This window comes from Pieris napi, chromosome 16, assembly GCF_905475465.1.
Source record: "Pieris napi chromosome 16, ilPieNapi1.2, whole genome shotgun sequence".
NCBI classification, from domain to species: domain Eukaryota; kingdom Metazoa; phylum Arthropoda; class Insecta; order Lepidoptera; family Pieridae; genus Pieris; species Pieris napi.
The window spans coordinates 3297262-3309427 of NC_062249.1; the positions used below are offsets into that span (position 1 = coordinate 3297262).

Consider the following 12166-nt stretch of genomic DNA (forward strand, 5'->3'; position numbering starts at 1 on the left):
AAGAGAAAAATCTGTATCTTTATACTTACTTAATCGAATTATAGTGGTTTTTCAAAAATAAACATTTTAAACGTAAAAAAATTATAAATAAAAAATATTTTTATTCATGATGTAGAACACAAATAACTGAACGTATTTAACTAATGTCGATTATCATTAAAGATGGTCTTCGGAATCTGAGTTCTGACTGATGACACCCGAAAATCGAAATCCGAATTATATTACATACCTATGTCTAACTTGTAATTTGAATTTGGAAAATAAAAACAAATCAAGGTAAGTAATTAAAACTTTTTGTGTAAATTTACATTTAGATAATATAGCCATTTATTAATATAATAAATTAACATTTATATTATTACATGTAATAAAAGATTTTTATTTATAAAGTATTAAGCAGTCGGTACTAGCAAGTAGCATTAAAACGGTACAAAGTCCAAATTTCCGTCGATGTTACTTGTTGATACCTTATTAATATCTAGTTAATGTCTAGTTAGTTAGACCTTAAAAACTAACTGTAGAAATTGAATATTTCCGTTACGGTTTCTTCGTTACGAAATTCATAATTAAATAATCAACATAGATAAAAGTTAGCTCAGTGAAACTGGTTTTGTTTACCTATAATGAAAATATATGTTCCAAAGCTTAAAACTATGTATCAGATAAGCAAAGTACACAAGACAGTGTGCAGTAACGATACACTGCTATTAGTACAGTTTGGATAACCACTTGGCTACTTGTGAATAAATTATTCTTTAAAAAAAAATACATTTTAATTGTCATAGTCAGGTAGGTGTGTAGAAATTATCTCAGTGTATCAGACATTACTGTGTAAACTTTATGTAACATCAAAATAATGTTTCCATTCTAATTAATATTTCTTTTTTTAAAAGGACAACTTTATACAACCCTAGAAATTGCACAGTTAAGCAATGCTATATTAAGTTTGTACTGTAGTTGTGTAAAAAAATATGTTCTTGTTCTAGAAATTAAAATAATTATTTAATAAAATAAAGAACATTATCTTGCAGTTAGAACAATGATCAGCATAAGACAAGCAATAAGATGTATGAAAGAAATGACTCCCAATATCCGGGCCATGTCAAGTCAAAGCCTTGTAAACCTGAGTGTGGATAAAGACAATGATGAAATTGCTATTGTTACAATGCAAAGACCTCCAGTAAATAGCTTGAGCCTAGAATTACTTCAAGCAATTAGTAAGACACTTGATGAGATAGCAAAAAGTGACTTTAGAGCTATGGTTTTGACTTCTGTAAGTATTTATATAAAGTGGCATGCGGTCTCCCTTATGTTCATTAGGTTGCAATGTGAGATATATAGCTTCTTAAATAAATCACTCTATTAATAATATTAATAAAGATATTATTTGTTTCTGATACTTTTAATGAACAATAATTATTTTAAAAGTTATTCCCTATAATACTTTTATAGGTGATGTTATGTTGTTACTATATTATCAAGTATTTTTTAGGCTTCACCAACAGTATTTTCAGCAGGCATAGACATAATGGAGATGTATAAACCAGATTTAAAGAGAGCTGAACAATTTTGGACAACTTTACAAGATGTTTGGCTAAAGTTATTTGAATCTAAATTTATAACTGCAGCAGCAGTCAATGTAAGTAAAAAATACAAGCATTAAAAATTCCAGTACAAAGAAGCATTTAAAAAAAAATCAGTGGCACTACAACCTCTTTTAGGCCTGGGCCTCAGATTTTTGAATCTGTTTCATGATCATTTTTCATCTGATAGGGAAGAAGGTGATCAGCCTCCTGTGCCTGACACACGCCGTCGATTTTTTGGGTCTAAGACATGTCGGATAACGATGTTTTCCTTCACCGTTCGAGCGAATGTTAGATGCGCACATAGAAAGAAATCCCATTGGTGCACAGCCGGGGATTGAACCTACGACCTCAGGGATGAGAGTCGCACGCTGAAGCCACTAGGTCAACACTGCTCACTCAAACTCAAATTGTAAATGACATTTGTTGCTAGGAAACATTAATTCACATTTATTTGTACATATTATAGTTTATGGTGTTTCTAACCCTAGGAAACATTTTACGATGCGCGCGCACACCGTCACAAAAAACCGACACCCGCACACCGTCACAAAAAGTCGACACCCTGAAGTTAGCATAGTCAACATTTTAAAACAAAAAATTTCCATTTCTTTATTATGTTATGTAGACTTAATTTTTAGTGATATTTAAATAAACTTTATTTAACTAGATAATGCGTCAATGTATTAAATACCTTTCTATTGTTAGTGTTGTTTTTTCTACAAACGTAGTATACGGCGAAAGATAAAAAAAAAAGGATTTTTATCTTGTTACGCTAAAGAAGTACTCTCGCGTACTCTAGTACTCTAAGTTCTAACGCGTGTACATAAGTATACACATATTTTTTGACAACCAAACAAAACAATTACATATCTACTTACAGGGACATTCTCCTGCAGGCGGGTGTTTACTAGCGATGGCATGTGAATATCGGGCTATGGTGTCAGGTAAATACACCATAGGTTTGAACGAAACTGCTCTAGGCATTATCGCTCCGAGATGGTTTATGGACTGTATGGTGAATACTATTCCTCAGAGAGAGGCTGAAATAGCACTGACTACAGGCAAACTGTTCACGGTCGAAGAGGCATTGAAGGTTCGTAGAGTATATATATATTAATAGAGTAAAACGTAAATGAGGCAGTACAGAGGTTCTTCTCCCCTAAGAATAAGAAATTCTGATATAATTTTTTAAGTCAAGTCAAAATCCTTTATATATTTAGGTAACACAATGTACATTTATGAACGTCAATAAAGAAATACATAATATGCTCCTAATTTTACATTTACTGCCAGTTCTGAAATCAAGGGCGTACAACGGAAGAGAAGAACTGGCAATAAACTCTCCGCCACTCTTATTAATCGCCAAGTTTTTTGTTTTACACAATGTTTGTAAGGAGCTGCAACCATTACCTACATTAACTTGACTTTTACACAGAACTGATGGAAATGCAACAGCATTCTGTTCTGTTCTCTCTCTGTTTCTCTATCTGTTCTGTGTCTTACCTAAAAAAGATATAAACAGCTAAAGTTTATTAGTCCTTGCTCTTTAATTTGGCTCAGTACTTAATTTGACTCCGAGTGTGAGCTGTGCGTGCGTGTGTGATTTAAATTTAGGTTAATAATATATTTTTTCTTAGGTGGGACTTATAGACGAGGCGGCAAAAGACAAAGATGACGCAATAGAAAAGTGTAAAGGCTTTATAGCGAAGTTTGACAACATCCCGCCCATGGCCCGAGCAGTGACTAAGCTAAAATTTAGGGATCCTTCAACACAGTGGCTCAAGAATAACAAAAAAGCAGATTTAGATGAATTCTTAAGTAATATAACAGACCCTAAGATTCAAAAGTCGTTGGAAATGTACATTCATATGTTAAAAGCAAAACAGAACAAATAATACTACATCACTTGTTACCGCCAATAAATTATTTTACTTTTGACAGTTACTATAACGCCTCGACAAAGATACATCCCGGTGGACGTAATCTTAAAACTAGTTTTTTATTGTTAATGTTGTTTTATTTTAATACAGTGAATATTTGACATATGCATTTTTTAATCGGTGTAATTTTATATCAGTATATTTATATACTTATAAATTGATGACGTTTTATTTATGACATTGTTACATATTGAATAAAAAATAAATTTTAAAATGTATTTATTATGAAATTTATTAAGTATATACCTACACCATACAAAATTGGTTGACTTTTGCAGTATGCATATGGCGTGTTAAAATTATCGAAAATAGTCACGCTACCCAATAATAATAATAACTTTATTTATGACAAAATGGTTGTGATAGAGTTCCTATATCGATAGTCCCCACACTAGGGAGGCCCTGTGTTGTGGGTAACTAGAAAACAATTATTACGTGGTACATGTTTAAATTAGTTAAAAAAAGATGATAATTAAAAATTAAAAAAAAATATATAATAATAAATACCCTGTATATTATGTTAATTTTTTGAGATAGTTTGTTCTAAGCAAATATTGTTACGACAACTACGTTTTTTAATAATTGCAGTAAACTGAATTATAAAAGATGGATGGGGTTGGTGAAAGAAACTTAAATAAATGCAATAAAAATAATTGTTTTATTTTATTAAATAAAAGAACTAAAATTCATCAGCCAATAATGCTGCCGTCTCCGGATCAACAGTCTCCGTCATACTCATCTGCATATCCGTCCACTCTTCTCTTTGATTGTCTATGAAATAATATATTTCACTTATACGATCGCGGTTGCGTTTGACTTCATTACTGAAAAAAGATATTCATGTAAATGCAAAGCAACTATCATGATTTATTTTATAAAACTTTGCTACATTTATTTCTAAAAACCGAAAGAGGATGCCTTAAATTTGGCGGGTAATTTTACTTTTGACGTGACGTCTAATAAATCGATGCATGCACGAAAAAGAAAGACTCATTGTACGCTTGCACCGAATCTATCTCTCTTCCACTCGATTGGCCTATGCGTCCCAGGATTCACTCCTTCTTTGTATCCATAAAAATAGTGATAATTAAATAAAATTAATTTAAGTTTATTTATAAAAGTATGCAATCATTTCATCAATGTTTTGTTAACGAAAACGTTGATGAAATGTACACTCGGACAGCGAGTACCTCTAATAAAATAAATTCACAGATAATAAATAACGGTAAAGTTTTAATAAAATATATATTCTGATAATCTTAGGAATCCTATGGATACGGTCTAACAACAATTAGGGGTTAATAACAATTCATTGTCATTCCCTGGACTTTTGGGAAGTATTTTGATTTTATATACTCACTCGTTAGTCCCTTGTACGAGGTCATCGCGCCATTTATTCGCTCGTGTCATCAATAGATCTTCGCGAGCGTCGACAAACCGCATATGATTGTCTGAAGACTGGGCTACGAGATTCATCATGGCGTCTCTGTCCATCATTACCTAAACCGCCCTTATGTGAATTTAAAGTCTATTTTACATTACATTTAAACAGTAAATGCTAAGGTATAAAGATTTATGCTGGACTTTAGCTGTTATTCAAATAGTATATAAACCATTATTCCCTCAAGTAAAAAAGGATGGTGGTAATTAATAGAAATGGTAATTTTTTTAATGTATTGACAAAAATTATGAAAAAATGGTAATACAGTCAAAACCGGTTATAACGACATTGAAGGGACCGTATAGTTGCCGACGTTATATCCGATAGTCGTTATAAGCAATGTCATATATTATATATACACAAGTATAGTTCATATGTATGTATAATACATACAAGTTATATTATCATAGTTATCTATCTAGAATAGGTAGGTATGGGTTATAATATGGTATGTTAATATTATAATATGTAAACGAGTCAAAAAAGAAACAAAAATATTTATTACGAAATAATTAGGTACAAAAGTAATCAGTCATTTTGGTCTGTTTTATTTTAGCCCAGTCTCAAATATTTTTTGCATTTCACGTTTCATACTCCTCAAGGTATGAGTATCACCAGTATCAAACTGTTCGTTAAAGGCAACAAATTTTTGCAAAATCGTTACAGCGTTAAGAGTCTCGGAAATCGTTGTTGGCTGAAACTGTTCCTTGGGTGAAAGTGCGTAGGTAATAATATGCCTAAATATTCATTCAACGCCTCTAAATAAGATTTAAAATAGTTTGTATTGTTTTGTTTTGCTAAGACAAGAAGCGGTTGGTCGTTATAGCCGATGAATATCGATAAAATGTCGTCGTTGTAAGCGATATGTCGTTGTATCCGATGTTGTTATAAGCGGTTTGTTTACTGAATAGTTTACTAGGGATTCGGACGGGACCGTACAATCTGGTTGTAATAACCGATAGGTCGTTGTAAACGATGTCGTTATAAACGGTTTTGACTGTATTAACAAAAACATATAGATTGTGTACCTCAAATAACTCAGGCGGTGCATCGCCCAAAAGTATCTTATTACCCAATAATTTTGAGAGCGCATCTAACTGTCGCATAGACCACATTCCTTCATGCTCCCTCCACGCCCCGAACGCGTTTCGAGACACTTCCAGAAGCTTCGTTATCATCTCTGTCATGTTTACGGAAAATTGTACTCTAGATTCCTATAAATATATAATTTAATATTCAATAATTAGTTTTTAAGTATTCAGTAAAAATACATAGTCTATCATTTATCTATTTAAACCTAAAGTTACGCATTAATAAAACTTTTAGAACCATTATAAAATTTTCTAGAATTCGAAATTAAAATAAGACAGATTGGATTGCCCTAGCCGTATTATAATAGTCTCGGCGCATCATTTGGCCAAATGTCGCGTGTACTTTAAAGGTCGATTCACACATATCAGTGAACCCACAGTTCCGGCACAGTACCGTTACAGTTCCGTATCCGTGCTACAGTGGTGCGTCAGTGCTTCAATTCACACATATCAGTACAGATCTCTGCGGGTCTTCGTGCACGACGTTTCCTTCAGACTAGCGTTACGTCGATTGTTTTGATGGCACTCTTCAATAACACAGAATTAGCTATGATAGCCATTGCTTTAGACGAAGAAGAAGAAGAGAATCGAGGAAAAAAAAGAAAATGGGTACATGAAGCATGGAAGTTAAGAGAATCAGAAGGAGAATTTGTGACATTATACAAAGAATTAATTAAAGACGAAAGAAAGTATTTTGAATATTAATATATTTTGTTTTCGATGCAGCGGCGTCAGTGATCCGTGATAAAATATCGTTGTCGCCGATCACGTCCGTGATGGCCGGTGCCGGCACTGACACTGACGGTACTGAGACGACACTGACACTGACAAGTGTGAATACATCCATAGAGAATGTTTGAAAGAATAATTATCACTGATGCGGTACTGTGCCGGAACTGTGGGCTCACTGATATGTGTGAATCGACCTTAAGTTAGACCTTAACAAACTTTAACTTAGGTACGCATGTTATGACTCGCGCCATATTATTTCACGGAAACTACAATTTGCTTGCACAATATGTTCTAATATATTTTGTTAATGCAATCGGAGCTACCGAATAATGATTACTTGTGGTTTGAGGGGAGGGTTTATTTTTTAGAGTTAATCTTTATTTTTTTGACGCGTTAGGGAAAAATGATCAGAGTAAATTTTCGTTCTTGTTATAAACCTTCGAAGAGTCTGGTCACCCACAACACAGGAATATGTGGGGACTAAAAAATAAAGCAACAATAGAAAAATGGTAATTTTCTTTTAGTTTGCCGGATGTTGGTGTCTCAGGTTCAAAATACCTCGCATCGTTCATAGAGCTGCATCTCTATGGTCATAAGTTTCTTCCAGAGATCGTAAATCAGATCAGTAAATGCCTCTCCCGTGTCAATAACATTTGTTTCAACCTGTTCCAGCGTTGCTTGCTTTGTCGTCACTTTACCGATGATTTCTTTCATTTGTTCCACTAACGGCTTTTTTTTCGTTTCGTATTCTTCTACTACGCTAGAAATCAGAACTAAATATAGTACCAATAACATTAAAAATCATTGTAATACATTAAAACATTTCGGGTTTGAAAGAACTGAAGTAAAAATTCGGCGTAATTATTTTAGCTAGCAAAAAATACTGTTGAGGTTTGGAGTAGGCTCACAGATCATTCTTCAATAAATGAGTGTACCAATCATTAAAAGGCCGGCACCACAGTTGGGAACCTCCTGGTAATGTAGTGTCCATATTACTCGACATCAGATGAGCCTTCTGCCGGTTTTCCCACCCCAAATTAAAAAAAAATGGTAGGTACATAGCAATAGGTGACTCACGGCGATCTACCATATAACGTGAATTTTATTTAAAAAATCAGTATTTACGATTATGTTCACACAACTTTTGCGATAGAAATAATAGACTTGCAATATTCTCTGTGTACCTTGAACGACGATTACCAATTAAGAGTCCCTTGTGCCATGTAAAACTTTTAGCCCCAAAGACAAAGTCAAAAATCATTTGTTCATATAGGTATCAAAGTGTACACTTATGAACGTCAAAAAAGAAATATACATTAAATGTTTCTAATTTTACATTTATTGCCAGTTTTACAAGCGTAGAACGGAAGACAAGAACTGGCAATAAACTCTCCGCCACTCTTTTAATTCGCCAAGTTTTTTTTTACACAACGTTTGTAAGGAGCTGCAACCATTACACCATGTTCCATATTATGACATCTTAAGTAATAAATAATAATAAAATATTTTTTTTTTTTAAAGACAATTCACACCAATTGACCTAGTCCCATGCTAAGCTGGTGAAGCTTGTGTTATGGGTACTAGGCAACGGATATACATACATATTATAGATAGATATACATATAAATACATATTTAAACACCCAAGACCTAAGAACAACACCAAATGCTCATCACATCGATGTTCACCTCAGCCGGGGATCGAACCCGGGACCCATGGGTTCGCAGTCAGGGGTACTAACCACTAGACCAATGAGTCGTCATTAAAAAAGATTTGTCCTCTATCAGCAGGAGGCATGGTAAAATAGGAGCACGCACTTACATTTTCGTGGGAACAACACGCAAATAGATAGTCCATGCCCTAACTAGGAATACTTAATACATACTCTTTACTCTTCTGAACACTTTCATCTAAAGCGTTTTCAACCAGGTCTTTAAACAGCTTTATCTCATGTTGTCGTGCATTATAGGCGCCTTGAGCAAATTCTACTAAGCCGGCCATGGTTTCGACATATTGTTCTTTATATCTAAAAAAATATATAAGATCAATATATAGGCAACAGCGTACAAAACCTCGCGGGAGCGAAACGGATAAAGTATGAGCAGTATACATAACGTGACCAGACGTCCCGTTTTGTTGTCCCGTCGACGTTTTGAACGGGACTGTCCCTTTTTCCAATTACGAGTCCCGGTGTACCCGAAACTTTGTCCCGTTTTAAAAAAGCGGGCGAAAATTTAAGCAGCAGAATATTAAAAAAACGTGTCAAGAGTTTGAGAGCATTCTTTAATTTGAAATCGTCATCAGGTATATTAAAACAAATTTGTTCTTCTGGTAAATATAACTACACATTTGCGGTACCTATAATTTGTGATTCGTAACTACACTTTTTCAAAATAAATAACTTTAAAAAAAATGTTTTTTTCACTGACCACTTAGATTATTTGACCTAAATTAAACCAATATCCCATTTTGAGTCAAAGAATAAATGGTCACTTTAAGTATACACCATGGTTAAGATTCAGAAACGAGATAGCGCTAAGTACGTGTGTATGTATAACTATTTATTTATTTTCATTTATATCTAACTCTTTCATGTAAGTACATATTATTGTTGTATAAAATATATTTTATAAAACGCAAAATAAAGTGTTAATATTCTTATGTAAATTATGTTTTTCTTTTGCGAACTAGCGACGACTACAGATACGACCTCCAACTATTCAAAGTTAAAAAAAATATTTAATTTAATTAATGAGATAATTATAATAAATTTAAATATATTAACTTTATCTTAAACGTGACGTTTATAAGCTAAAGTTATCCTTATAAGTCCGTGCGAACTACAATTTGTGAAAACTAAACTTAGTTTGTCAAGTTATTACAATAATAAGAGGTGTGATTGCAATCTTGAACACGCTTTTATCGATGCGCAAGAGATTTTAATTGAACATGATTTTATACGCCACCGATTAAGAAATTAGAAAAACATATTTTTAAACATAAAAATGTGTCAAACAAAAGATTGATCTTTGCCTATAAATAAAAATTGACAGTTATGACTATTTTTTCTACTATACTTACTGTTCATAGAACCCAATCAATTCCCCCCCTACTTGCAATAGTAATGCCCCATCTGGGTCTTTCTCAAACATTGTCTCAATTAATTCTGGTCCACTCAAATACTCCACAAAGGACATTGCGTAAAACTCAACTCGTGAATCATACTCCTCTTTAGCAATACGTGCCTTTTCAGTCTTTTCATCTGCATCATCCAACTTACGAAGGATACCGCTAAAATTGTAAAGTTGTGAAAATCTCTGTTATTTATGGCCAGCAGGGGTCATTGGAAGCAGATTGCCTTGACTTAAATTGATATTGCCACGATAAAAATTGGATTATTTATTTTTCCACATAATAAATTTCATGTCTATGGGTAACTTATTTAAGTAATATTAATATTAATATGTTTGACGTATAAAGTACAAAATCATAGGTTTTATTTAGTAATGTAATGTCATTGTTTAATTATTATGCTTTCGTCGTATTGGAGAATGAACGCCTCTTCTGTTTCTCGATTTTTACATTAAATATAATTTACTGTGAATTGAAATGATTGAAAATCTTATGAAATAATAGAAATGCAAAAACACATTATTTTGTTATTAATAGACTGCTGAACGTAACTAAATAAATAAACTACGCAGATCGAAATGTGACTTAAAACCCAAAATATAATGAATTTTGAAATGATTTTTTTGTTTTATTTATGTGAGCTATACATAGTCCTACCGAAATAACGCTTGCCCTGATTCCCTCTCCTCATCTGTAATTAGTTTATAGTCCAAATAAGTGACAATGGGAAGAGCACACTTCAGGAACTGATTTGTCATGGGATCATCACAACACGGATTGCCCTTGAAGCTTACAGATCGTAACTTCCGAAATCGTCTGAGGTAGGACATCTGAAGATTTTTACATCTTTTAATATCTTATGTCCTGGTACTTATGCCCATTCAATGCTTTATTTTTCATTAATATATTTCGTGTTAAAAGAGATAAAATGTGGTCTAGAGCATTTGAACCTATAATAAGAGTGGTAGGTACCTAATATTATAATTATTGAACGTGTTTTAATGCTGCATGTATTTTTTACATAAATTAAGTTCTTTAAAATATACAACTGGTTCTTTGTGTGTTTGATTAGGGTTTAAATTTAACTAATTCGTCTTAAAAAAAAAATTAAAGTGTAGCAAAAATATTTTTCTATTACTCGCCTCTTTATAATCCTCAATTAAATTATCTCCAATACTGAAAACCATTAACTTTTCTAAACATTCCATATTTTCCAGTTTTCTTATTTTATTATGAAACAACGTTAAAATTTCCAAATTAACTAAATTATCTAAATTCTCAATTTTTTCAATCTTGTTAAACGAAATGTCTAGCTCGTTCAGTCCCGTTAGCTGATCTAAATTTTCAATTTTTTGAATCAAATTGTGAGCTAAAGTTAATTTTCTCAAGGATTTAAGCATCCATAGATGGTCTATTCTTAATATATTTTGAAATTCCAATCGTAAAATAGGAGCTTCATCCAAATGGACTCCTTCTTCGGCGAAAAGTCTCCCCGCTTCTTCAGTAGGACCTATATAGATAGTACACTATTAGTAAAGTCATATTATCATTTTCGTGGTACAAAAGGCTGATAATCTACTTACAAATAAATTAAAGAAAAGCCAGATGCGAGAATGTTTATTTTCGGGCCTTTATCAGTTATAAATTGATAGAGATATGATTATAGATTTTTCCGGACGGAATATCAATAATTTCATTGAAAAACACAAGACTGTTACTAAAACTGTACTGTAGTCTCATGGCAATAGACTTCATACACAATCAAACATATACCTATTACCTATATTACAAGATCAAAACACAATTATATTTTGATGTACTCGACCAGACACTTAGTCTGGACATGATAAGGAAAAAAGCCTACGTAAAGAACTTAAACGTTTTATTTTAAATGTTTTAAAATTAATAACTACATGGAAATCCCACAAATTAATTAGGAGAGCATAGACGAAATACTACTATTACTTTACCATATTCAAGTATACATCTTGTTATCATAGCATTGTCAATCACGCCTGGTTCAATTGCAGGGTGTATAATTAAACTGTTCAGTGATTTCTTTTCAGTCATATTTATTTATAATAAAGGAGATATTTTTAATATATGTAATAGGATATGTCTCAAATTCCTACAAAACACTTGTTTTTAATCTTGTTTACAGCGTTGCTAAGATACCTAGTATGTTATCTATATCCAACCATTTCATAGAATGAAACACTATTATAATCATATATTTGATCATCA

The 12166-nt window shown here is 32.6% G+C and overlaps 2 protein-coding genes across 3 annotated transcripts; one reads left to right on the forward strand and one right to left on the reverse strand.

Moving 5' to 3' along the window:
• The first annotated feature begins 20 nt into the window (after positions 1 to 20).
• On the forward strand, positions 21 to 4179 carry LOC125057114 (enoyl-CoA delta isomerase 1, mitochondrial-like). 2 transcript variants are annotated; one of them, XM_047660591.1, is made up of 5 exons: positions 21 to 276; positions 1032 to 1273; positions 1493 to 1639; positions 2467 to 2679; positions 3224 to 4179. In XM_047660591.1, exons 2-5 carry the CDS (start codon positions 1040 to 1042, stop codon positions 3479 to 3481), a joined length of 852 nt encoding a protein of 283 aa, XP_047516547.1. In that variant the 5' UTR covers positions 21 to 276; positions 1032 to 1039; the 3' UTR covers positions 3482 to 4179. The 2 variants fall into 2 exon arrangements, with proteins under 2 accessions (XP_047516547.1, XP_047516548.1); XM_047660592.1 differs by lacking the exon at positions 21 to 276 and adding an exon at positions 650 to 789.
• Positions 4166 to 12053, reverse strand: LOC125057112 (dynein regulatory complex subunit 3-like). The gene is made up of 9 exons (XM_047660589.1): positions 11893 to 12053; positions 11065 to 11432; positions 10580 to 10752; positions 9872 to 10081; positions 8676 to 8816; positions 7349 to 7550; positions 5996 to 6181; positions 4887 to 5026; positions 4166 to 4350 (listed from the first exon to the last, which is right to left on the reverse strand). Exons 1-9 carry the CDS (start codon positions 11990 to 11992, stop codon positions 4206 to 4208), a joined length of 1665 nt encoding a protein of 554 aa, XP_047516545.1. The 5' UTR covers positions 11993 to 12053; the 3' UTR covers positions 4166 to 4205.
• Positions 12054 to 12166: the final 113 nt, after the last annotated feature.

Bases quoted from the DNA above. Each gene is read 5' to 3' on its own strand.
- LOC125057114 (XM_047660591.1), top strand. From the start codon at position 1,040: ATGATCAGCATAAGACAAGCAATAAGATGTATGAAAGAAATGACTCCC. The intron at 1,274-1,492 runs GTAAGTATTTAT...AGTATTTTTTAG, and splicing joins GAGCTATGGTTTTGACTTCT to GCTTCACCAACAGTATTTTC. The intron at 2,680-3,223 runs GTTCGTAGAGTA...ATTTTTTCTTAG, and splicing joins CGGTCGAAGAGGCATTGAAG to GTGGGACTTATAGACGAGGC.
- LOC125057112 (XM_047660589.1), bottom strand. From the start codon at position 11,992: ATGACTGAAAAGAAATCACTGAACAGTTTAATTATACACCCTGCAATT. The intron at 10,082-10,579 runs GTAGGACTATGT...TTACAATTTTAG, and splicing joins TCAGGGCAAGCGTTATTTCG to CGGTATCCTTCGTAAGTTGG. The intron at 8,817-9,871 runs GTAAGTATAGTA...ATATTTTTTTAG, and splicing joins TTGATTGGGTTCTATGAACA to ATATAAAGAACAATATGTCG.